Source organism: Manacus vitellinus, unplaced genomic scaffold, assembly GCF_001715985.3.
Source record: "Manacus vitellinus isolate BGI_N305 unplaced genomic scaffold, ASM171598v3 scaffold_43_pilon, whole genome shotgun sequence".
Lineage (NCBI taxonomy): Eukaryota > Metazoa > Chordata > Aves > Passeriformes > Pipridae > Manacus > Manacus vitellinus.
In genome coordinates this window covers 3,704,617-3,729,616 of record NW_021940560.1, presented here as the reverse complement: position 1 = coordinate 3,729,616, position 25,000 = coordinate 3,704,617, and the positions used below count along the sequence as shown (strand labels likewise).

At 42.9% G+C, this 25,000-nt stretch overlaps 1 protein-coding gene across 2 annotated transcripts in view; it reads right to left on the bottom strand.

Annotated features, from left to right (window-relative positions):
* The window catches only part of ZEB2 (zinc finger E-box binding homeobox 2), a 115,462-nt gene that overhangs the window by 2,222 nt on the left and 88,240 nt on the right, over positions 1-25,000 (bottom strand). For both annotated transcript variants that reach the window (XM_018078891.2, XM_018078892.3), the window contains 6 exons: positions 23,946-24,017; positions 17,450-17,638; positions 16,539-16,753; positions 13,925-14,033; positions 11,089-13,058; positions 8,903-9,083 (listed from right to left, as the gene is read on the bottom strand). In XM_018078891.2, the coding sequence (XP_017934380.1) occupies positions 8,903-9,083; positions 11,089-13,058; positions 13,925-14,033; positions 16,539-16,753; positions 17,450-17,638; positions 23,946-24,017 (2,736 nt within the window). The remainder of the gene's footprint in view (positions 1-8,902; positions 9,084-11,088; positions 13,059-13,924; positions 14,034-16,538; positions 16,754-17,449; positions 17,639-23,945; positions 24,018-25,000) is intronic.

Here is a 25,000-nt window from a genome sequence, read left to right as displayed (position 1 = left end):
TTTCTTCTTCTGTTGCAGAAGCAAAACAAAAAAAACGCACCCCACATTTATGCTATAACCTGGAGTTTGGATGGTGTTGACTGTAGTAATTTTACTCAAGCAGCTCAGGATAATAAAGAAAATGACTCAGAGAGCATCAATGGAAAACTGGCAGCTCTAGCGAGCAGCTGACACCCATGAAAATGTTCGAAAAATATCCCTATTTATAAATAATTCTGCTGACACCATCACATACTCGCCGTACTTCTTTCCCCGCCTCGCTAAAGCGATCAGCCCGTAGAGAAGACCTTTGTTTCTTAAAGTTTTCTTTGTTATGTTGCTGATGAATAGCAGGAAGCCAACATCCTATCTTTGTGCCTTCACCGGCGGTGCCACGCAGCCACAAGCCAACCACTGGCCAACCCTTCCCCACCTGCAGCACCCCAAGGTGAGCCCATCAAGGCTTCCCTGGGATGTGCCTGGCGGGTCTAGTGACAGCAAGAGAGAGCTGGGACTTGTTGAGCCCATAAGGGTTTTGCTGCTGGCAGGAGGAGCCGAGCTGGACCCACACCAACCCATCACAGGGGTTGCCTCCTCCAGCCCTCGCCTGCAGGAGGAAGCCCTCAAGGACTGGAAGACGTTCTTCCCCCACCACGTGAGCAAATACAAATACATACATCTGCCACGGAAGCATAAGGGGTTTCTAAATAAAATGTTGTCAGCCACTCGCTGAGTGCTAAAGTGGTGTTAAGCTGCAGAAAACAGTATTTCCTTTGGCATTTCAGACAGTTTCGAACCAATGTTTGAAACTCAAAACCAGTGCCAAGCCTAAACACATCTGGTTGATCCCAGGCCACAAATAGCACAGGAATGCCTTCAACACCTTCCAGAACTGCCATACTGAAAGCTTAATTCCAAAATAGAGCTGACAAAAAATACTTGTCAGCATGATGCCACACGACAAAACTCAGCAAAGCATGATGCAACCGTGAGATATCCAGACATAACATATGGTGCAAAGATTGGAATTAGTGAAGACCGATCACCAAACTTAGATTGCAGAAGGCAAAAAATAAAATCAAACATTAGTACCTACAGCCAGGGTTTTTTTATTTTTTTATTTTAGAAATGTCAAGTTATAATCTCAGTGTCATTCAGCTGAATGGTCCAGAGTAGTGCAACCATGTAGGCAGATAAGGTGCCAATCGGTCATTATTTTATATTTCATGCTATTTTTATGCATATTAAAATGCTGGTGTTTGATGCCTCAAATGCAGAGCCCTGCTTTGCATGTCCTATTGCTAGAGCAGATCGTTAGGAACTTATTAGTGAACTGGCCTGATTCCTTGAGCGTATTTATCATACTTAGCTCATGTAGCATGTGACCAGAACAGGAATAAACTTCACACCAGAGCCCTCCCATCCTGCCAGTTGTAAAACCGTGGTAGAAACAAGTGCAGGGAGAGGATGAGTATGGTGGAGAAAACGCCAGCCAAAAGCAAAGGGCCGGGAAGATGGTCACTGGCAGTGCCGGTGTGGAAGAAAATCCAGCAGGAAAAATATATAAATGCTTTCAGAGCACTGAAGGATCTCAACTTCCAGGAAAACTCAAGCTGCTCCTTTATGAACCTGATCTGCTTTTTTTCCCCGGGATGTGAGAGCACAGAAAGTCAGGCACAGAAAAAATTCCACTTCCACAGCAAAGTTGTTAAGAATGAATACCAAGGATTATGCTAATTTTTTTTTTCCCCAATCGAGTCACAGCTACCTTCAAGTCCCACTGTGAAAGTTCACATTTAATAAGGTGTGATTAACGAATGCTCAAGGAAGCCAAAAACTGTGTGTTATGAAATGAAGGGGAGATCTGGCAGCAAGGAAATACAGGAGAAACCACAGATAGAGTAACACAAGTGACAGGGAAATTAGTGGATGCCTGGAAATTAGGGCTCAGACTGCATTTCTTTGTATGAGAGTTTCCTAAGCTTGCACACATACAGGGTTTCCTTTTTTCCCTTTATTTTCCTTTACAACAAAATTGAAAATTCAAGCTTGATATATTGAATTTTGGCAGTATTGCTCGCATGATCTGTTTCCTAAACATGCATTTATGCCAATTTAACCTGTTGGTTAAAAGTCAAGCTTGAAGAAAACTCTGGGCTTTGAGCTGTAAATGTACTTTGGGATTGAACCTCCAGCCTTGACCTGGGGATGCACCAAATCCAGAGCTGAGGCAGCTCTACCTGCAATTCAGGGCACAAGTTTAGCCATGATGGGGAAATCCCACGGTCTTAGCTCAGGAGATTTTAGCACGATCAAGTCACTTACTCAAATTAGCTTAAAATCCCAAAGCACTCTGAGCCTAAGCCCCTCCTCAAACCCCAGCACTGCCAGAAGAAAACCCTCAGGGGTGAGGTGGGAGCTTTCCCAGCACTACCAACCACTCAATGGGATGCAGCCCTGCCAAGACCCAGCTGTCCTGCTGAGCCCCCTCAGAGCAACACATTAATGTTCCCTTGCTAATACCTCCACAATTGCTAATTTTGTTCCTTTTGTGGTGCTCATAGACTTTCTGCTTTTCCTCAGCACCTTTTTCTGTGTCCTCCTAACTGAACTGCCCACGCTGTCTCAGTCCCTCCCTCTGACTTACTTTTCCCTAACATCAACAAGCCCAACCCCTGTCTTGTTCCACTTCTCCACAGTGCCACTCCTGCTCCATTACTTCAAATTCCCTGATTTATTTTTTTTTGATGCACACTACATTTGATGCTCACTACACCCTTCTCTGTCCCATCCCTGGACACATTTCAGGTCCAAGTGGATGGGGCCCTGAGCAACCTGATCTAGTTGAAGATGTCCCTGCTCATTGCACGTTGAGTTGGACTAGATGACCTTTAAAAATCCCTTCCAGCCCAAACCATTCCAGGATTCTTACCCCCACAGTTGTGCTCCATCCAGTTATCCATCACTTTTCCTCTCCTCAAACAGAAGTCACCCACCTCCACTGCTTCTCACCCAGACTTGCCTCCACCCACCCTCCCCAAGGCTGGGTGATGCCCCTCAGTCTTTGCCTGCTTTGCTCATCCCTTCCACATGGCATTTGTTCATCACTGCACCTCCCACTCGTGCTACCTGAGGCCTCCCCCCAGGCAGAGGTAGCCTGGCAGGGAACCATCCATATTTTATAAATTAATTTAGAAATGAGACGATTAAAATACTTCATATTTTCATATTAATTTATATTAGTTTTAAAAAGGCCACACTAGAGCTATTTAGTCTACCACATCCATACCAAGGCCTCAGTTTTGATCTGAGGGAACCTGACAGCTTGAGCAAAGTTCTTTGTTCAGACACCACACAACATACCTTAGCAGTGTGCAGTGTGCAGCTGTTACAACACTAATTGAAATATGTTTTCAAATGTATCGGGTTTCCGAACATTTGCAGAAGAATTATTTTCTTCCCTCCATGTGCAAACCCCAGTATTTTGACCATTTAAAAGGAGTTTTTAATCCCTACAGTGTGTTAGTAGGCCATAAAATAAAGCTGAAGTAAGGTATTTTACACTGGGGATGGGGATAAGTCTAGAATTGTAGGTGGATGCGGAGATCCTACAACTGTAAGTGGATGGGGAGGACACACAACTTTAGGTAATCCTGGAATCCTTGAATGGTTTGGGTCGGAAGGGACCTTAAAGTTTATCTTGTTCCACCCCCCTGCCATGGACAGGGACACCTTCCACTAGCCCAGGTTGCTCCAAGCCCCGTCCAACCTGGCCTTGGACACTTCCAGGGATGGGGCAGCCACAGCTTCTCTGGGCAACCTGTGCCAGGGCCTCACCACCCCTACAGTCAAGAATTTCTTACTAATATCTAATAATATCTTCCTAATATCTAATATCCTAGTACTTGAAAAAGCCCACTCTTTTTCAGTTTGAAGCCATCACCCCTTGTCCTAGAGCACTGTCATGCAACGTCATAACATTCATAACACTGGTAGGGTAGAGATAAGCCAAAAAGAAGCAGATTGGACAACCCGCTCCACAGGTTTTCCCAATCTCATCTGAGAGCACCTATGTCATCCATGAGGGATGGAACTAGGAGAGAGGAACCCAAGGCAGCTCCCAGAAGGGCTCATGAAACACTTGTGTTTCATCGAGTGGAGGCATGATGTAAATGCCACATTTTGCAGTGAAACTAAATGACAAATCTCTCTCAAATATCTAAAGGAAACGTTTGGGCTTTCTTCATTTTATCTCACAAAAGAGGTTCCCACAGGGGCCCACGCTCAATCTACAGAGGGGAAATTATTACTGATCTGCTTGCAAAGTCTCTGAAATTGCATTTCTGTTAAAACAAAACAAAAACAACGACAAGTCTCCAACAGCAAGTATCTCTCAATCTTCCTGGGCTAAAAGTCTTTGACTGAAAAGCTCTGCCTTTCCCATTTGCAGTGGTATAAAAGTCACAAGACGTCAGATCAGAAGCTGTCACTGGTCCCAGACTAAATATCACCCCCCCTTTGCCTAAGGCAAGTGGGTCTTTTTTCAGTGGGAGGGGGCCAAACAGGAATCCCACTCTTTGGAGGAAAGAAGGAAACATTTTTGTGACAGTTTGTTTTTATTTTTTAAAGGCAGTTCTTTTGAAGCTGCTCGGGGGGTTGGATGTTAGATGTAGTCCCAATGGAGATGGATTAGTGGCCAGAGCACAGAAAAGCGGTCAAAGGTGCAAGATAAATGCAATTTATATATAATTGCCCAAGCTGCACCTGTTCCATTTTCAATAGGAGACCTTGTCTACAGAACGAATTTCACAAGCATAGAACACATCCCTTTTTTTTCTTTATTTGAGTGTAAAATGCGGAATTCAAAACTTGTATCAGAGTAAAGCAAGAAAAAATAACCTTTAAATAGCATGTAAATTTTTTATGAATCAAGCTCTAAATAAAGAAAACTCCCAAGCTGGGAATTCAAAATACTAGCCAGAGAGAGCTGATTTGCTACCAGGCTCAAGAACAATATTTAGTTTACAGAATCAATCTGGAAATAAAACTAGTGCTTGCATCAGCATGAAAGCTACAAAAATAAAAAAGAGGTCTTAATAAAATATACAGTGGAAAAGGAAAGGATGAAAGCACTAGCACAGCTATGAGGCCCTCGACAGCCCACACAAGTAATAAAATAGAATATGATGTAATATAGAACAACAATGAAAGGATTTTAAATTTCTAGGTAGGATTCTGAAAAACTGTTTCCAGCTTTTGTTGCAGAGCAGGCAGGCTAAGAGTTCCCTTGTGAAGCTCCGATAAAGCTGGTGTGTGGCAGACATGGGCGTTGGCCATGGCAGAACAAATGCTAACCTTCACCTTACTTCTGAATCAGTGCTGATGACCAAGGGGGGGTACTGGACCAGGAGCCAGGATATTTCTCTCTTTCTAGATGCTCCACTCTTTTTGCTCTCCCGCTCACTCACCCGCTCCTGTTTTCCCTCCTTACCGGCAGCACAAAGATTTTCTTGCTCGCCAGAGCACCGATGCTTTGCCATGAAGGCAACCAACTTCTTCACCTTTCATAAGGAAAGTGTCTTGAACCCTGTGCTAAGCAGCTTGGAAAAATCTGAGATTAGACACATGCCCTGTTGGCTCAACTAATTTCAGCTTGACCAAATTAGGACGTGTCCATAAGACTTCACAGGAAGATCATGTGAGCACTGAATTCCTGTGCTACCTGCCATGCTCTGCACCCTAATTACAGTGCAGCAATCCCTGGCTTTAAAGAAATAGGACCTTTTGAAGCTTACACTCTAAGAGGGACTTCCCTTAACATTAAATAGTATCCACAAATTAACTTGGCAGAATTTGGTCCTGCAACAAGCAGTGGCCTCTACACTAAATTCTGGATGAGCCAAAACCAACGTAATTTGCTCATTGCAGTAACACAATGAATTTTCCTTCTCCCATTGCAGAATACCATCAATACCACATAAATTAAAAACTATGGATTGTGAAATTTAGAGCCCTTTTTCTACTGTGCTCAAACTGTGGCAGGCATGGTGTACAGAGGTGATCACAGAGCAAGTTGTTCTGCGGCCTCATGGTCCTATCAAAAGTACTTGGGTTGACACAAAAAAACAGCTAAATCCTGCATTTCTTGCCCTGGCAGGGAAACTCAGCTCCACTGCAACTCCTAAAACATTTCTGTTTTCTCATTTACAGCACTTGATTAACAATAAATGATAACTAAGGCATTGGTTGCAATAGTGGACCATGAGAAGGGGTGACAAATAAAAATCTGATTGTTCCAATATCAGAAAAAAAGTCCTAAGAAAGCACATAGATTCTTTTTACACAGGAAAACACCCACTATTTCTGCTTCTCCAGGAAAGACAGGAAGTGTTTCAATTCCTCCTAAAGCATATTTTTTAATGAAGTTACAATGGATTAGATGATCAGCTGGTCAAAAAAACACCAGAAAAGAAAAGATCAGAAAAAGAAGCTCAGAAAAAGGTAAGAAAAGAAGCTCTTTCTCCTTTATAGGTGTCAAAAAGTTGACTGAAAACCTGGACCTGCTCTTACAATGACCCCAAATGCAGAAGGTGGTGTTACTTTCAATTTGGTTCCTTCCTGCAGTGTCACACCTATGCTATTAATGCAGTTACAAGCTTTACCTGAAACTATCAAATTAATTTGCAATTCTCTTAAGACACACCTGAGTCATTAGCCAAAGTGCCAGTGCAGTGTGCCTCCTGAAGGCTGTGCATCAGGTATGGAGGTCTTCAGAGCTCCCAACCACCTCTACCTAACACTAACGCGATGCGTGGAGGCTCCGTAAGAGCGAACACATCCGTAATAACACTTCCCACTTCACACAGCGAGTTCCATCGCAGGATTTCAGCCTGCATGAATTCATATTTACAACGCCCCGGAGAGGCGGGCTGGTATCATTTCCCTCTATTTCAAAGATGGGCGAAGGTGAGAGAAAGATGAAGCAAGTTGGTGTGATTCTCAGAGGAAGTCTGTGGCAAGGCAGAGGAGAAGCTCAGAGCTCTCAGCCCCAGAGCCTGGGCCTTTGCCACAGGACCATCCTTCCCATCTCGAAATGCCATGCTCAGGCTCGATGAGGTGCTGCAGTTCTTTTGTATTGAATATGACACTGTATACATGTTCTGGATCATAAGGCCGAGTCCCATAAAATTGACGGACATAAAGTTGAGAAGCCAAAAGGGACAGAGGAAAGAAGGAGAAGAAGCTGCAGCGCTGCAGCTGTGTGGCATTTCTCTAGGCAGTAGGTTCCCGTGCTACTTCAAGACCACAACATATTTTTGCTTTTACGAATGCAGTTTATTTTGCAAATCAAGGTGATTGCACACATTTCAGCTTGTCAAATTTTCAGCCTTTCAACCATATGTCTGTCGACCTTATGGACTACCAACTTTATGGGATTCAACCATATGTCCAGATCCCGATATATATGAAGGCCAGTTCTAACATAAGAGCTTTACGGTAGTAGTGTAGTAAACCATAATGTTTGCAGATGGCTGTAATAAAATCATTCAGGAGAGGAAAGGTGCAGGGACGTAAAGCCTTCAAAGCTCCTTCTCCTGAATAAACAATTTGATCTGAATAATGTAGTGGGAAGCACATTCCACCAATGAACTGGCTGATCTAGTCCAAAATGTTGCTTTTAATTTTCTTTCCTAATCCCACGTGTATTTTAACTTCCTTTTGTATTTTCCTTTGTGGGATTAGCTTAGAATTTGGAAGAAAAGTATAAGGAAAAATAACAAAGTAAAGGATTTTGTTTTAAAGGCACAGTCCACTTCTGAATTGTAAATTTTTCATCTGTGAAATGCCAAATGGTTATGTGCGGCCTGGAAGATGTATTAATAGAGAGGTATAAGGTTTTTACTGTCACATGGTGAGATTGAAGGATGATGTGACTTGCTTCATTTCCTGAAGCAGGACTCAGCTTTCAAAGTTAAGGAAAGTTTCCTCCTGAGTAAGCTTTTTCTAACTATAGGAAGTTGGAGTTTGGTTTATGTCCTGCTGCACAATAACTCACGTGATAATTCACATTCCCTTTGTCTAACATAATTTGATATCTCTATTATTTGGGAAGCTCCGGTCCCGTTTTCCCCAAACTGAAACATGCTGAGCCGATGTGTCCCTCTCTGAGAGCTCTGCCCTGGCTGACAGTGGGGAAGGGAGCACTGTCTGTAAGGGGAACCATGGCCAGCATAGGTGTGATGGAAGGTCTTTTTCAAACCAAAACATTTTTTAAGCTGACAATCCGTGGTGAGCTTTGCCAAACTTCCTCGAACTAGACAAAAATCAGTTCCTACTCATGAAAGAAGGGAACTTTCCCCAGGCATTAACTGGGAAGTGAAAAAGTGAACTGCAACCTGCCTGTGCTGCTGGCTTGCAAAATCACAGCAAGAGAAACCCCCCTGAGCTGTTTACTTTCAGATAACTCGGTCAGAGCCAGCTCTTCTGCTGCTAACATCAGTGGAAGTTTTTCTATTGGATTAAATGGAGCAGGGTCAGATAGTGTCTAAGAAACGAGAAATACACTGTCACCGTTCCTTCCCATGCCAGACTCTGTGCTGACCAAGTTCCAGCATTTTCTGAGTGCTGGGGCCTGTCTCATTCCAAGAAGGCTTGTCCTGAGAGATGCTGAGTGCCACAACTGCCATCACAATCAGCCTGAAATCTTGCATGGCACCTACTGACATTCAACCCACCGCATCCAACTGTCTTTCACCAAGCAACAGCCATTAAGGAAAATCAAAAAGTAAGTTGAACCGAGCAAAACAATTTTTGAAAGCCTCAGCACCTGCCAAACCCTTCGTAGCACAAATGTACTCATGAAAGACTGTGAAGAACACGGTGTGAACCTCAACCCTCCCCTTGGTGCTTGTGGCCACCCTACCTGTGTGCTCGTATTTGTGTCGCAGCAGGGAACTGCTCTTCTGGAATGTCTTGTCACATAAGTCACACGCGTACATGCCACTTTCTGTCTTCTTGATCTTCTTTCGGGACAGACAGGAGTCAGAGTCCGTCATGTCGTCGAGGCCGGACATGTAGTCTGGGGTTCCATCAAGCAATTCTCCCTGCGAGGGAACCACTCGTCAGCGACACCGCTGCCACCACCGCTCCTTCCCACGGGGGAACCAACCACCCAGAGAAATTAAAATCATGTCCCCTTAGGATGGTGACCACTCTTAGCTTAGGGACCCACTGGCAACGAAACTCTGTGTAAATAACGAAGACCTTTCCACTTCTATGCCTCAAACCAACGTTCTCTCCCTGAGCACTCTGCAATAACATGGTTTACACAAACCAACAGCGTTTGCCACATCAGCACTAAACGTTTTCAAGGAGCAGAAAGTGCAAAGGAGAGGCCCTTCATGGCCACCAAAAGGTGTTGTAATATTTTACAGAGGTTAAGTGTAAGCAACAGCTAAGGGATCACTCCTTTCAAAACACCAAAACTTGGATATATTCTGTATCCGTGGAAAGGTTTTAATTGAATTTTATATTTAGGTACAAATGTTATTATTATGCAATCCATTTAAATGTATGTCTCCCGACTAAAGGCCTCAAGCTATATTTTTATATTTAATTTTGTAATTTGAAATAGGGAATATTAATAACACTTTTTATCAATGTTCTATCTATGTTAAAACAGCCTTCAGCATTAAGCAATAATGAATGTGGATCAGTAAATTATTAAATTTCTTGATATTTATTTTGTCTTGATCCAAAGAGAGTGCAAACTTGCATGATAACATACATTTCCATTTGCTATCACACAGTTCAGTTTTCTTAGACTAGGTTTGCACTAATTAATATTAGAGAAGATTAAATAGGCTTAAATACATTTACAAAGAGGGCAGATGTACTGTAAATTGGAATAGTGGAACAGCTGTTATGGAGGTGCAGTGCTATTTATGCTCCTATTGTGCAAAGAGGGATTACAGTCTGTAATGTAAAACCATACCTGATTTTCACATTTGAAGCTATAAAACATTTACTAGTCAGTAAAATTACTAATAGACCGTAACAGGACATAGGGGAACAGGCGCAAATGTAAAAAGAAATTATTAATCTATAATCAGTTAATCTCATTTAACTAAACTCTGTACATTATATCGGAATACACCCAGCAAAAAGCTATAAAATTATGAGACTTCTGTGGAGCTGCTCTTTGCTGTAGCCATGCAAGTGATGAAATCCTTTGCTACACCTGCATTGAGTCTGGGACAACCTGAGGGAAGGATTAAGGGCTGTACCCAGGCACGAAGAAGTGCTGACCCAGATTATGTGTCCAAGGAAAGACTTTGCCTGCGATTAAGGGCCCTGGCTGCTACCTCTCCAAATAATTTCATTTAATCTCTGCGTTTTTTCAAAGCTGTTCCAGATGACTGGCAGGATTAGAGGACTGGTAGTCTGGGAAGGGCAGCAGGAGGGCTGAAGGAAGGGGCTACAGGTCAACTTTTTTCATCCCCCAGACATTCATGAGAAGAGAGAACACCTTTCCCATACACAGTGGGTGAACAATCCCCCAAAAACATGAAGAAAGCAGCTTTGAGGGCTTTCAATGGAATACAGTGGCTATGAGGCCATATGGACCTCTGCTTAGAGGAATACAGCTTTGCATCCAAGTGTGGGAATGACCCCCAGGGGGTCTCCCACTGCTCCTTTTCCCCACGGTGAGACGTAGTTATGCCCTGAAGAGATAAGTTTCCCTATAAAGTTTTCTTTTTTTTTCTTTTTCTCTGGGATGGGATTTTTCATGGACATTATTATTATTATTTCCATTTAGATACCAATCTAAGAAGAAACAGCTGCACTCTTAACAGAATAAAACCATCAAGCGTTATTATGCTGTTCAAAGTTACTGGTAATGCTTCTGAATCCAAGCAGAGGTACTTTTAAGGTAACTGCAGTTCATTTTCCAACTCCACCACATTTTTGCAAGTTCAGACTTAAATAAACTCTGCTAATTTTGTCAGAAACGTTGACTACAGCTTTGGGGTTTTTCTTCTGTAAGAGGACATATCACAAAATACTAAATTCGAGCCTTTCAAATGAAAAACAGTTGCAACAATTTACCTGAAATCCTTGTTTCCGCTGGTACTTTCTCCTTTGCTGCATATCGGCAAAAGTAGCTGCTCCAGTTGGGTAGGTATAGGCCATATGTGGTAGGAAGCTCATCTGATCTAGTCCTGGGTATGGTCGCAGCCCAGGAATACTGGTCTGGACTGGTGGCATAAAAGTGGCAGGGGGAAATGCGCTCTGTGGTGGAAGTGTTGTGTATAAAGGTTTGGCACTAAATGGGTTCATACCAAATACTGGGTTAGTGCTTTTATCCAGATTATTTGAATTAGAAAACTCCTTCTTGATAAAAGTCAAGTTCAGTGGCTCATCTGAATTTTCAGATGATGAAGAAACACTGTTGTGTTCTAAATTTACACTATTAGATTTTGTTTTGTTCTTTGTGGCTATAATACTTTTGGGTTCCTTCATTTGTTTTGGTAAAGACAAGTCCAAAGGCTCAGCCTGAAGCTCCTCAGAAGAGAAACTGTTTGGAGTGTAAGAACTACTGTGGGAGTTTTTAGAAGATGTGGAAGAAAGATTTAAAGGAGAAGGAGTATTGCTCCTAGAGTGGTCCAATTTATCAACTGGCTTAATATTGGTAAAATGAGGAGGTTTTGTTAGCCTGAGAGGAGTATCACAATTAGTAACACTGTTATGGAGTTCAGCTATAGATGGTGAAGTTATAGAGTCCACAGGCTTTATTGGAGATCTGGCTGACAAAGAGTCTTTAGTGGGAGTGTTGTTGGTGGCAGCCAGCGCCACCTTGGCACTGGCCCTTTCCAGTGATGGTGACCTGGAACTTGAATACTGGTAGACTTTTCTTTGTTCAAACCATTCCTTCACAAATTCCTGAGGAAGGCCAACAGCAATGGAAATTTTCAGTAGTTCATCAGAGTTGGGTTCCATATTCATAGCATAATATGCTTTAAGTACAGACATGTGGTCCTTGTATGGGTTGATGGGGCTAGTCATTCCTTTCTCAGAAAGTACTGATGACAGCAAGAGGGTTTGCTTATCAAACACTCCAGGTTTGTTGGGAACCATGTTCTCGTGAGGCTGAAGGACTGCCTTGATTTCTTCGTTCATTTTACACAGGTAACGCTCATGCTGATGCAACGGAATGGGACCAGGAAAGCTTTCTTTACAGAACTGGCATGAAAATGGAGTGGATACATTGTGGTTCTCTATCATCTTGTCTTCAGTTACCAGGTCTATTAGGGTTCGCAGCTTCTCTTTTTTAATGTTATTGAGCTGCCTCCTCGAGTCTGTGGTTAAGCTCTGGAGGCAAGCTTTGGCTTCATTGACTTTCTCTAATGTGTAGTCAATAATACTTTTAGTGGCACCATTATGACTTACTACTGGAAGACCCACGGGGGGAATATTGGGGGAGGTAACTCCTTGTTCCTCGGCTTGAGAGCATGAATCCTTCATGTGGTAAACCTTCAACTTGGAGATCTCTTCAGCCTTGCAGTCCATTTTCTGCCTGGAAACCGTGTTGTCCACAATCTGTAGGACCTTCTGCACCTCGCTTAAATTACTGCCTACCGCAGGAAACCCAAGCAGTGGTGCTTCCATCCCTACACCTAAGTGCTGCATTGGACTCTGAGCAGAAGCATGAACTCCTAAGGGGCTGGTTGCTCCAAGTCCACCATTCATAAAAGGACTAGTTGCACTAAACCCATGTGAGGCCATAAGAACCTTGTATTCATTGAAATCTAGTGGTTCTGTTTTAATTTTCAGTAGGCCTGTTTGTTCAGACATACTAAGTGGTTTGCCATTCTCCAGCTTGTTTCTCAGCTGTGTAATGGCTGAATTAGTAGGAGAGGAAGATACAGAATTAGGAGAAGAACCCGTCTTGATATTGTTTCTCATTCTGCCATTCACAGAGATCAAACCAATACACTTCTTGCTGCTGATGTGCGAACTGTAGGAGCCAGAATGCGAGAAACGTTTCTTGCAGTTTGGACACTCATATGGTTTTTCACCTAAAATGATAATTAAAACCAAATGTTAACTACCATTGTTGCTGCCATAATTGCAAGCGATCACATTTGATGTCTAACTGATCGACTGTGTGTCCACTGATTAACAGCGAGGGAATTCTAGGAATAAGGCCACACACGACCACTGCTCTACCCTCCTTTTTCTACGGACCTTGAGGTCAGTTTGGACCCACGGTCTCCAGCTGGCAACGACCATCAAGGTATGAGACTGGCCCCAGATTGACCAGGGCAAGTCACAGGTGAATATCCTGTGGGGAAGGGAGCAAAATCAATTCAAGAATGTTCAAATTGGTTCCTCTTTTTTTCTTTTTGCCCGCAAAAAATGGAATTTTCACTGGATATGAGCACGGCGTGACACACTGAGTCCTGCTGTTAGAACCTCCACGTCAGCACTGGTAGAGTTTGTGCTTGGGCAGAGTCTGGTGACATTTTGTGTGCTGAATGCTGTGTCAAGCAGGAGAGCCACAACGCCCAAATCATTCAATCTGAGACGCTTGGTGCTCACTCGTTATCGGAGAATATGAGTTGTATTTCACTCAGGGGGACTTTTTGTTTTGGAAAATATAATGGACTGTTCAGGTTCCGACTGCACAGCAATGAATGAGCGCTTCTGAACTCAAACTGCCAAACGATCTATATTATTTGCAGGAAGCTTTACTATTTCCAAATCTTTCAGCGAGACCGTGGTATTAACAGCATGATAAATGAGGATGACTCAGATATCACTTATGAAATACCTTAGTAGCTCCAAGAAGCCAGAAGCAGAACTGTGTAAATTTTAAGCGGTCTTTAAAACTCAGCTAATTAAACAAAATGCAAATGAGCACACCAGCACCTCCGCTACTCACCACTGTGAATTCGCAGGTGTTCCTTCAGATGGTGTTTATATTTGAAGGCCTTGCCACACTCAGTGCATTTGAACTTGCGATTGCCTGCTCCTTGGGTCAGCATTTGGTGCTGGGAGAAAAAGAAGGGGAAAAAAAAAAGAGATACCAACATGAATTTTATGCAAGAGAAGCCATGAATTTCAAGCTTAAAAAACAAAAATGAAATTAATGTGGCTCTGAATTCGTCAAGCGGACCAAAAGGTCTGCATGTACATTTATTTGTCTCATCAGTGTTGCAATAAAAATCAAAATGTTGGCAGTAAACCGAAACAAATGAGAAAGTACTTTCACATGAGCATTCGATATTTGCTTTAGAATTATTTCCTAAGTCTCTCATCAGAAATGTGTTGCTTTAAGGTATCTTACGATGAGAGAAACAGTTTTATAAGAAGATTTGTGGCTCTTAATATTCCTAGCAGATTCTGAACATGTGGGACTCGGCTTGTTTAAAAATTCGGTTTACTGCGTGTGGAGGAAAGAGAGAAACACTGTCGTTAGTGGCATTTCGTGTAAGATTTAGTTCATTATCAAGCAGAAGAGACTGCATCTTCAACATGAGCTGCTGCTGGAAATGTTTTTTAAAATCACGGAGCAGCAGGAAAGACCTGAGCTACCTTTTGTGCCATGTTTTCCCCTGGTGCTCTTCTAAGGGGTGAGGGAAAGTTGAAAGTTAAAAGTGGTGTAAAGATACAATCAAAGGCAGATGACCTTTTTGCAACAAGGAAGAAAAACCCCATGACTTTGAATTTGGAGAGGGGAAAAAAAAAATTAATTAAAAAAATAATTATTATCTTGATAAGAACGTAGCCAACCACGCTGGATGCTCAAGGTAGGAGGTCAGCCTTTTCCAGGCAGCCACGACACAAAAGTCTTTTGCAGGGGCAGGGAGGGGGGGGGGAAAGGGGAAAAGAAAAAAAAAAGAAGGGGGGGAAAAAAAAAAAAGGCAGCGCCGAAACGGTATGACAACTGCGAGGGTGTGCTGCCTCTTCCCACATTCCTGGCGAGACAGATGGTGTTACATGGGACACAGGGAGGTTTGTTCAAACAGCAGCAACCTTCAAAGATCAAGCAGAGCCCAGCCCGCCGCGCGCCATTGAGGGACCCGCGCTCATATGTTGCTGAGTTGCATAAACAAACAGCAACAGCTGTTTTGTCTCCCCCCATCGCCCTCCGAGGACTACTATAAACTTTAGTTGTGCCACTGTTAATATGATACAATCATTTTAATTTACTAATTGTAAATGCCATGAGCAAATGAGGGGACTTTTCAACACCAAAGCTACCATTCATAATGCGCCAGTACCAGCGCGCTCTCGCATGTGAAATTTCAGGCGGTTACGTTGGATAAATATCGAGGCGGGTTTTTTTCCCTCCCCTGGTGTTTTTAATGATACGAAGCAAAAGAAAGAACCTTACAGTGGATCAGGTTGGGAAAAATACACATGTGTTTGTCTACTGGAAAAGCCATGGGAAGGAAAGAATAGGAGAAAGCGCTCTGGAATCATTTATATTGATTTAAGATCAAGTAAAAGATACGGTTCTCTTAAAAATGCTAATTGCAAAAATCACGTGATTAGGAAGATGTGTGTTTGCCTAACTGCATTTACCTTATGCTGGGAAAAACCTACCAAGAGAAATACAGCGGATCATGATTTTCAGGTTTTTAAGAAAAATAAATACTTCATAAAGCCTTTATAATTTGACACAATGCACGCATCTATTTATTTAACTTTTAACCACGCCATTTGAGTTTCCATTACAGCCCTCCTCAAGATGGGTTTTCAGAAGTAACTCTCCAGCGAGGAGTAGCTTTCATGCTGGTGTGTAAAGAGTTTTGTGGCACAGGTCTATCCCCAGCCCGTTTAGGAGCACTAGGGAAGCTCAGTCACCTGTTTAAGACACGCAGGATTTCCTTAAATGCGGCACTGATATAATATTACACGTATTCCATCGAGGAAAAAACTACTTTGATTTATTGCAGATACGCTGCCGGGCTATACAGATGAAAGCCATGCCCAGTTCTAGTGGCACAATCACAAATGATAGCCTAGACGTACTGTAGGAAGAGCTCTTCTCAAAATGTGTAATTATGTTTAACAAACGATTATACAAAATGCGCGTAATTTCATGGGATTGAAAAGGTTCCTCAAAAAGTAATGAAAAAATATTAGCGGATCTTTTAGTACCTCTTGGAGTTCCTATCTGCAACACTGCAAAGTAAAACTAGGTGAAAAATGGAATTAAAATTGCTGAGATGTTTAATAATGTATAATTAAAATGCTACAGTTTCATTCACTTTTTGAGGAACATAAAAACGAAACTAAAGTCAAGTTAAAGTGCAAATAAAATTTCTAAATTAGAAATTAACACACTCATTCGATCGTGAACATAAGACTATTAAATCATATTAGAAGAGACCATCAAAAAATCATTTAGACCTCAATTAAAGCTATTACCATTAAAAGATCTGCATCTTCAAAATGCCATGAAAAATTAATAATGATTGCCAATCAAAGCAATATCGTTTCTCTAAGGGGTTATTACAGAAAGAAATCACTTAAAACCAGCCCCCCACCTGATCTGTCCCTGGCTTGTGTGTCACCATATGCCGCTCGAGCTGGGTGCGGTAGGCAAACGTGTAGTTACAGAGAGGGCACGAGAAGTTCTCCTCGTTCTTCTCGTGGCGGTACTTGATGTGCTCCTTGAGGGACGTCAGGCGCTTGTAGCCCCGGTCGCAGTAGGGGCAGGTCAGCAGTTGGGCGAAGGCATCTGGAGTTCCAGGTGGCAGGTCTGCGCCCCGGGATGGGGGGGGAAAAGAGAGGCAGGCCAAAAGGTCAGCAAATCAATGGCAGCTCATGGGCTGATTGCCCGGGATGGTATGAGAGGAATCGCCGCAATCTGCTGCCCGGGAGGGAGGGACGGTGCTTCCAACCGGCGGCGGGAGGCACCGGCACCCGCGCACACCCACGGCAGACTCGCAGGGCCCGCTCCGGACCCCGCCGGGAAATTAATTACGGGCATCACTCCTCCCGCAGACCTGGCTGGCTGGAAAACTAAGAAATACTTTTCCTGATCAATTGGCAATTTGCATTCCAGCCCCAGCTCATTACGTTACTTATGCCATTGACCCAATCCTTCCAACCGACGCTTCTCCAATTATTTATCAAGGCATTGGAGAGCAATAGGCCGGCTGCCCCGTCTCTTGTTGCATTAAAACTCTATTAAAACTCCCCAAACTCCCAAGCAGAGCAGCAGCCTTTCTCCCGTTTAAATTCAGCTCTTCAGTTCACCCACCAAATAATACAAATGTGCTGACTAAAAAATCACAATACACTGAAATTACAGCCCCAATCTTTGCTCATGAAATTCCATGCCGCTGCAGCTGTTCTCCAATTTTTAAGGTAAACACCCAGGCATGTAGTGCATTTATAATTGCAACAGCTGCACGAGGTCAGGATACTGGCTAAAAATGAATTACAGCCTCACCATTTTCTTCTTGCCCATTGGCCTCTGGAGTGCCAAGGCGAGACAGTTCCTCGGGGGCTTCAGGGTAAATAATGGCTGTGTCGCTGCGCTGCAGGTACTCCGCTATGCTGACTGCATGTCCATCCCCTTCCTCCAGTTTCCTTTTGGCAAAATATTCCTCAAAGTCCGACGTGCAATTTGCGTTCTTCACTAAAATGAGAGAAGGGGAAAAGAAAGGGGGGTTGAGTGAATCCTCTCCAAGAGCTTGGGTTCGTCACATTATGCATAGGTTGAGTTGATGTGCTTGAGCTACAAGGCTGGGGCTGCAGCTGGATCCTTGCTCTCATCGGTCTTGCTCCAGCTCCTAATAAAATTAATGTGGGCTTTCCACCAGCGTGGATGGAAGTAAGGGCAGGCAGTTAAATTAACAAGAACATGGGCTCTACGGGGCAGCAGGAAAGTTTATGAGCCTTGGGTAATGCAGGTAATCTTTCATTGCTGGAACCTGAACCTTTCAGAGGGCTCCTGGGGACCCACGGCTTTTGGCATGAGCACAGCTTAACCTACAGGACTGAGCTCAGCTGCCCCTGGATCCCGCAGACCTCGAGACAGTCCCCCCATGGGAGGTGGTAGTTGCAGGTAGTAAAAGGCCAAAATGCTTCTCCAAGACAGGTCCTGCCTCCGGTTGCTCTTCCACGGCAGGCACAAGAAGAGAATTGTTCACATCTTGCCTTATGTTTTTTTTCTCCCTGAAAAGTTAGCTTACAATGGGAGAATAGGTTGTTTTTAAAAAAGTATTGCTTCAGGATTTCTACAAATAGAACCACATGTTTGAGACCATAACAGGGATACCAAGCCTCAAACCACTTTGACAGTCCGTACAAGAGTTTTCCTTCTTTTCCTTAAATGTAAACCTAATTTTTTTATTGTCCATGCAATGTCCATGAAACATAATATATGCTCAACCACAAAACATCCTGTTACTAAAAATGTGCTTTTCTCCTCCATGTAAGAACAGTGCTTAAAGAAAAGACATTAAAAACTCTCTGATGTTATAGACAAAAAATAATATAATTATACTAGAAAAAAAAGAAGCTGATGATTTTCTTTCTCTAATTTCTTTTTTGTTTGTTTATTAACAAGTCTTGGAAGACACAGTTGGTGGTAGGGTACTAATAAGACTTGTTTTTAACTGACCATAAATGAAAATAACAGCTTATGATTGATTAAATTTTTAATGTATTTCTGCTCAGGTGAAATAAGAAAACAAGGCAACGCCATAAACTATTCTTTAGTTCATGTAAAAGTAAAATATTAAATGTCATGACTCTGCTCTCAGTGATGCCAGGGAGCAATATGGAACAAACTCGTGGAAATCAAAGGGGTTATGGTTTTTAACCACTGGAAATGAGAGATTAACCAGCTCCTTGGTGTTTAGAAACGCGTAAATGCTTTGCCTCAGTTTCCTACAAACGTGCAAGGTGATGCTGGCAGTGAAAACGAGACGTGACCTCTGACTGGGGCACAACTGGGAACCTGAAGCGCCTGATTTGAAGCGCTGATCTCGGCGTCATCGATAAAAGTAGATATCCGTCTCTGCAAACCTCATCCCTTTAGCCGATAAAATCAAATCCTCTGGCTGAGACAAATATGCCCTATTTTTCATATGAGCTGAGCAGCTTCTCAACTGTTCTGCAGCATTTTAGTGACAGTGACCAAATGGCACAGGGCACGGGACCACGGTTTCGGAAAGAAACTTCTGTTCCTATTGCAGAGGTTTTGCAGGGAATAGCTACATCACCACAGAGCTCCTCTTGGTCCTTCTGTAGTTCCTGCTATTTGTTATTAGCATGAGAAACAATGTCTCCCCTTCTAACTCCAAAATAAAGCAGCATCTAGAGAAGAGGAGTGTGAGCGTGGAGAACAAGACTGAGTACCTTACCTCCATTTTGTTGCTGGGAACAAAATGGTGGTTACTGAGTACACCTTATGCACAGGAGTATCAGAGTAGGTTTAGGACTTCTTGTTTTTATCAGAAAAAAAGCTGAGGCATTACTTTTTACACTGGAAAGCCACCTTTTCATTCCTCTTGCTATGCCCAGATCTTCCAAGTGTTGCAAGATCATCCACCTTAACACTACCCCTTCTCCACTCCTTCTCTTGGCTTAGCAATAGATCCAAGGAAAACAAGTTTATTTTTACCAAATTTAGGCCATGAACCAGTAAGTGCTACCTGTGAAGCAAGGAAAGGGAGCTTTTCTCCAGAGAGGAGAAATGGGAGCAGGAAGGGGAAAGGGTGGGATGGCTCCATGGGATGGTTCCATGTGTCCTCCTTTTCCTCCAGGCAAGCTGGGAGGTTTTTGAGTTTGCAACTGCATTTATAGTAGGGGGATTGAAGCCACCGAGCAAGGCCTGAATTAGTAGTAGGAGCTTCCATCCCAAACTCGAACCCAAATGAGGTTCTTCCTTCCTGCCCCCAAGTCTATCTGGAGGCTGATCCAAGAGGCTGTGGAGGACTGCTGCGATTATTACTGGCCTCGGCTTCCTAATTCTCTGGATTATGTAGCTTCTATGTCTGTGCTATGCAATCCAGGAGCTAAAGCAAATGTTTATGTCTACATTATAAACCCCTAAAAACAAGGGGATTTGGTGGAAAATCTGACAGATCCTTAACTGAAACAATACAACCAGTGCTGCAATGCTGTAGATTGACACAAATAGTGAAAGGTGACCATGTGGATCTGGTTTCTCACCAGCGATGTTACTGACAATTCAGACATGGCTGGAAGCTCACCCAGTGTTACTAAAAAGACCCATCTGATAACCATTAGGCTTCTCTCTCAATTTCTGGGGTGAAGACTTGCTTCCCCACTCCATATCCTAATTTATTTTCCATGCACAAAGCCATGCTCCCAGACTCCTCGTGGGCTGACACTGCACAGACATTGCACATTCCCTCCTGCAAGGCAAGAATTTCAGCGAGATCTACGGTGTGTGACCTCACCAAATAAGTCTTTTTTTAATTAATTATTGGAGCCTGGAGAGTAGAAATATTTTCAGGTCCAAAAGCTGATGTGGCTGTGTCACATAAAATTAAAACACATTAAGGAAAGCTATCTTTGGAGGCATTTAGGACCTTTCAAGATAAAGTGAGAGAGAGGTTCAAGGAGCTTGGGAGACCAGTTATTTTGAGTGGGAACTCGTCCTGTGAGATGGTGATAGCTGCCCTTAATCGCAAACAAAGCTAATAAAACCACAGCCTTCATTAGCCAGGAAGCGAGAGGCCCCCATTGGTACACACAGATTACAGCCTGAAAACGGCCTGTCCTCCAACCTGCCAAGTTTTACTTCTGTTTTCCTCCCCCTGAAAGTTTTCCTTTCCCTTCTTCAAATTACATTAAAGAGATCTTTACTCGAAGCCTGTCAGATGTTAGCAACCAAAACTGGGAACATTTTTCTGTTTGTTTACAGGGATTTTGTTAATCTATTTCCTGCAAACATCCCACTTGCAATAACCATAACAGGTAGAATAAAATAAAACATAAGTTTTTCATTCACATTTTAAAAACTTCTTCTGCTAGATGTCACTTCTTCAAGTCACCATTGCAGAACTCCCCGGAAATATTTACAAATTCATTTAGCAGGACCAAAGCATAAAATTTTCACTCTAATGGTCACTTTTGCATTTCTACCATAAAGTTTCCATGGCTCATTATAAAAATGCAGCTGATTAATGTATGGATAACAAGATTTCTTTTTAAGTACCGCTAGGAAGTGGCCACTCTGACAATAGCAGAATAATTTAATGGAGACTTTTTCTTTTAGTTTTCTTTCTCTGCTAATGACTTTCTGCAATGAATTTGATGCTAAAAATGTGCCACAGTTATCACATGCACCTACAGAAACTTGGTGGTTGGATGTATCTGAATGCACTTAAAAATGTATCTCCTATCTCTGTGCTCAGCCCAGGTCATGGAGCACTCCACATGGAGATCTGGTGTCAAGAGGGGGAGGCACGTTGTACTAAACAAGAGTGACCTCCTTGGCCCATCTGGAAGGACCCATGTTAATCTGTAGGAAGCCCTAACTGGCTTTCCTGGAGACCAGAAGGCCACCGTGGAATGGCTTTTGCTGAAGATGGAGTCACTGATCCAACTTTTTTCCTTGGGTTGAATCTCAGCCTCACCTCAGCTACGTTACTGAACATCAGTATTAAAATCCTCTACTACCAGCAGGGAAAAATTGAGGCCAAACACTCAAGACAGGCCCAAAGCCTATAGTGAGGCTGCAGCAGAAAACTTTAAACATTTCCAAGACTATCTAGGAAGGATCTACAGTGGCTCAGGGACTGACTTCTTCCTTTTCTCCTCAAAGAATGGTTGGGGCACCTCAACAGGCAAACTGGAGGAGATTTTACTCTACATGAAGGATGCTGCAGTTCCTCATAGTCACCTGGCATCTTCCACTCAAGATGAACAGACTGGTAAAGGCTTTTAGTTTATCAGATTATTTAATTAAATGATCTGACATTGCTCTTAAAAGACAATGGAGACAGCAGTGATCAAGAGAAACATGTTCTACCCAACCTGCTGAGGCATCAGCAGCCTCTGAAGGAGCCTCTGAACACCTCAGTGACCAAAGATTTGAATTAAATACTAGCAGAGCACTAGGCAACTCATGATGGTTACTTGAGCAAGCCACCCGTTGCGGCTGGAGTAAAGAGGAGCCTCAGACTTTTGCACAGGACATTTGAGGAAGGAAGGAATTGCCAGGTGCAACACCCAGAGCAGCTTTTGCATTTTAAATGCAGGCGACCTAAATGCAAAGCACTCTTTGAGCCACTAGTTTGCTGTGCATGAAGCTGGGTAGGGACAACCCTTATCTTTTCCTCAGAAAACTGGTTTCAGTAGAGGCAGGACACCCCATGGACCCCAAGCAGGGTCAGCAGAGGGGTCGTGGTGGGGCTTGGTGACACCCTGGCCCCAGAGAATTGTCACAAGGCCAACACTGAGCTGCTAGACAAGACCATCAGATACTGGAAGGGAAGGGGCTAAGAGGACATGAAGTCTTCCCCTTCAAGCAGACAACATTGCAAGTATGAAAGAGTCAAGACCTGTTACGGTAAGGAAAATATGTGCAAAGGAAGTCACACGGACTGATAGGGGACCTCAAAGGCTCTGGTAATGGTAATTCAGATAAGCATCAAGTCTTATTTCTGAATCAGATGGCTTTTCAAGTCCCAGTTCTCCAAGTGCTAAGCACAATTTGTCACTTTATTACCATCTCTTGGAAATAAAACAAGCTTTTAAAACACATATGTAGCCAGTTCTGCACAGCAACATCATTTAGTACCTACGTAATGATGAACTGTGCCTCGGTGCCACCCTCCTTTCATGCATAATAAATCTAATGGATGAAGAAAGCAGCGACACGGTTTTATTTTCCTATTATTTTCCCCCTCAAGAATGATAAAGTAAATTTCTTGTGTTGCTTAATAAGAGCATCGGGGTTTTATGTGGGTGTTACCAACATCAGGAAAGTGTGAGTAATAAAATGCTTGTGAGACTTAGGTACCACCTTTTACAGTAATATTTGTGGAGGATATTACCTATGAACTAAATCTCACAATGGAATACATAGAAATGTACTTATACTAGAAAACTCTTACCTTTAACCATGTAAATCTATCTGCAACATCTCAGACTGTGATTAAAGAAGAAACACTGGGTGATGTATGGCATTCAGCTGTGCTGAGGATGGAGTGGGGCCTTTGGAAAGAACATGGCAAACCCCTGAATTCATTTGGATTAGAAAATAGTAACAGAAACCTTTTGCTGTTTTGCTCTGCTACTGAAAAAAAAGGAGATGGCTCAGAGGTGATGCCTGTTAAATATCTCTGTCCCCTTTCTTATTCCACCAAATGTATTGATTTCTAAGAGGAGGGGAAAGAAAGAGATGCTGAAGGTGGTGGTGGGGAAGATTAGCCAGAAACATTATAATCTCATAAATATGCATTTAAAGTGTGTGTGTCTGTGTATCTGTGTAAGGGGTTTATGTGTGTCTTGCTGAAAAGATATTTTCAGTGTCTGAAGCAGAGAGACTGTGCACCATGAGGATCTGGGGCTGCCAAGGAGGCTGCACCCCACCCTTATTACCAAACTCTTTGTAACCCTCTCATTAAAACACTACTGTACCCTGGCTCAGCTACTTTAAACTGGGAAAACATCTCCTCAGGCTGCTGAGAACTATTATCTCAGGATGCAGCTAAAAGGAGTTGGGGGCTAAAACCTTGCAGGGCATGGGAGGAGCGGCAAGGACTCTCATTGCATGAGCTGGTGGCTGCACTCTTGTGAACAATTTGGGGGGAGAAACTAAAAACCAGGAGAATTATGCATATTTTTCCGAACTGTCCAACTGAAAACAAGCAGTAAATTGTTTTGTCACCCTCACTCTTCATGCACAGCTAGTTCTGCGTGCGACCAAAGGGAAGGGATGCTCGTATCATGCAATACCTTACCTGTACCATTGTTTCCGGTGGTCTGAATTGTGGCTTCAGGCCCCATAGTGTCATAATCTTCCTTCATTTCTTCTGTGGAATAAAGCATGCACACTTTTAGCATGGGCACGTCAGTGAAAGCCCTACAAAGCTGGGGAGCACACTGCGGTGCCGGGGAAGATCCCGCTCGGGGAAGGAGAGAAAAGGGCTGTTGTGGACCCCTATACAATGGCTTTGTTCTGGGAAGTGAATGAGTTCAGCAGTGCTGGAGGGATGAAAACTTATTTACTTTAAACATGACAGCAAGTGGTGGAAAACAGAACTGTTTGTTCGGAGTCAATGAAGGGCTTTTCCCAATATCAAATCTAATAAGCAGCTGGGTGAGAAAAAGGGATTTTTTTTTTTGTTCTCTTTTCTTCTATGTGCTTAAAGGAAATAATCAGTTAACAGACCCTGTGAGGTCTATACCTGGAAGAAAATGCAAATGCAGAAGGAAGATGCAAGACTTTCTTTTATCTCCCTTTTTATCTATCTATCGTCACACAGACCTGAGTTGTCATCGTCATTTTAACCTCATTTGAGGCACAGTGGTTATTAAAATCAACTGGTGCAGAAATGTGACAAATTTTCAACTGTGGGCAGTTCTCCTCTGCCCGTACTACTAGTTTGCATCTTCTGTGAACTGACAAAGTTGGCCTTTATGGCCATAAATTGGATTAATTCACACGCAAATGAGCATGACCTGCAGAATTATTTACTATGTATTTATCATGGATCAGTTTGCTTTCCAGGAACCCGGGTGTTTGGAGTGAGTTAAAATAGCATTTGGAAGAGGCTGGATGCAGCTCCATCACTGGGGAGAACACTTTTTTCCTGGATGTTTCAGCCTGCCTTGCAGTGCCTGTCAAACTTGGTTTCTTGCTTCTAATTTGTTAGTTCATGTGCAACAGGTATTCACACATACAGCCAGGATAAGATTTAACCCTCCAAAGGGTTTTCACAGGCAAAAGAAAATATACAGAGCATTTCTTTCTCGCCTTTTCAACTCCTAAATGCCAGCCTTTCTTTATCTGAAG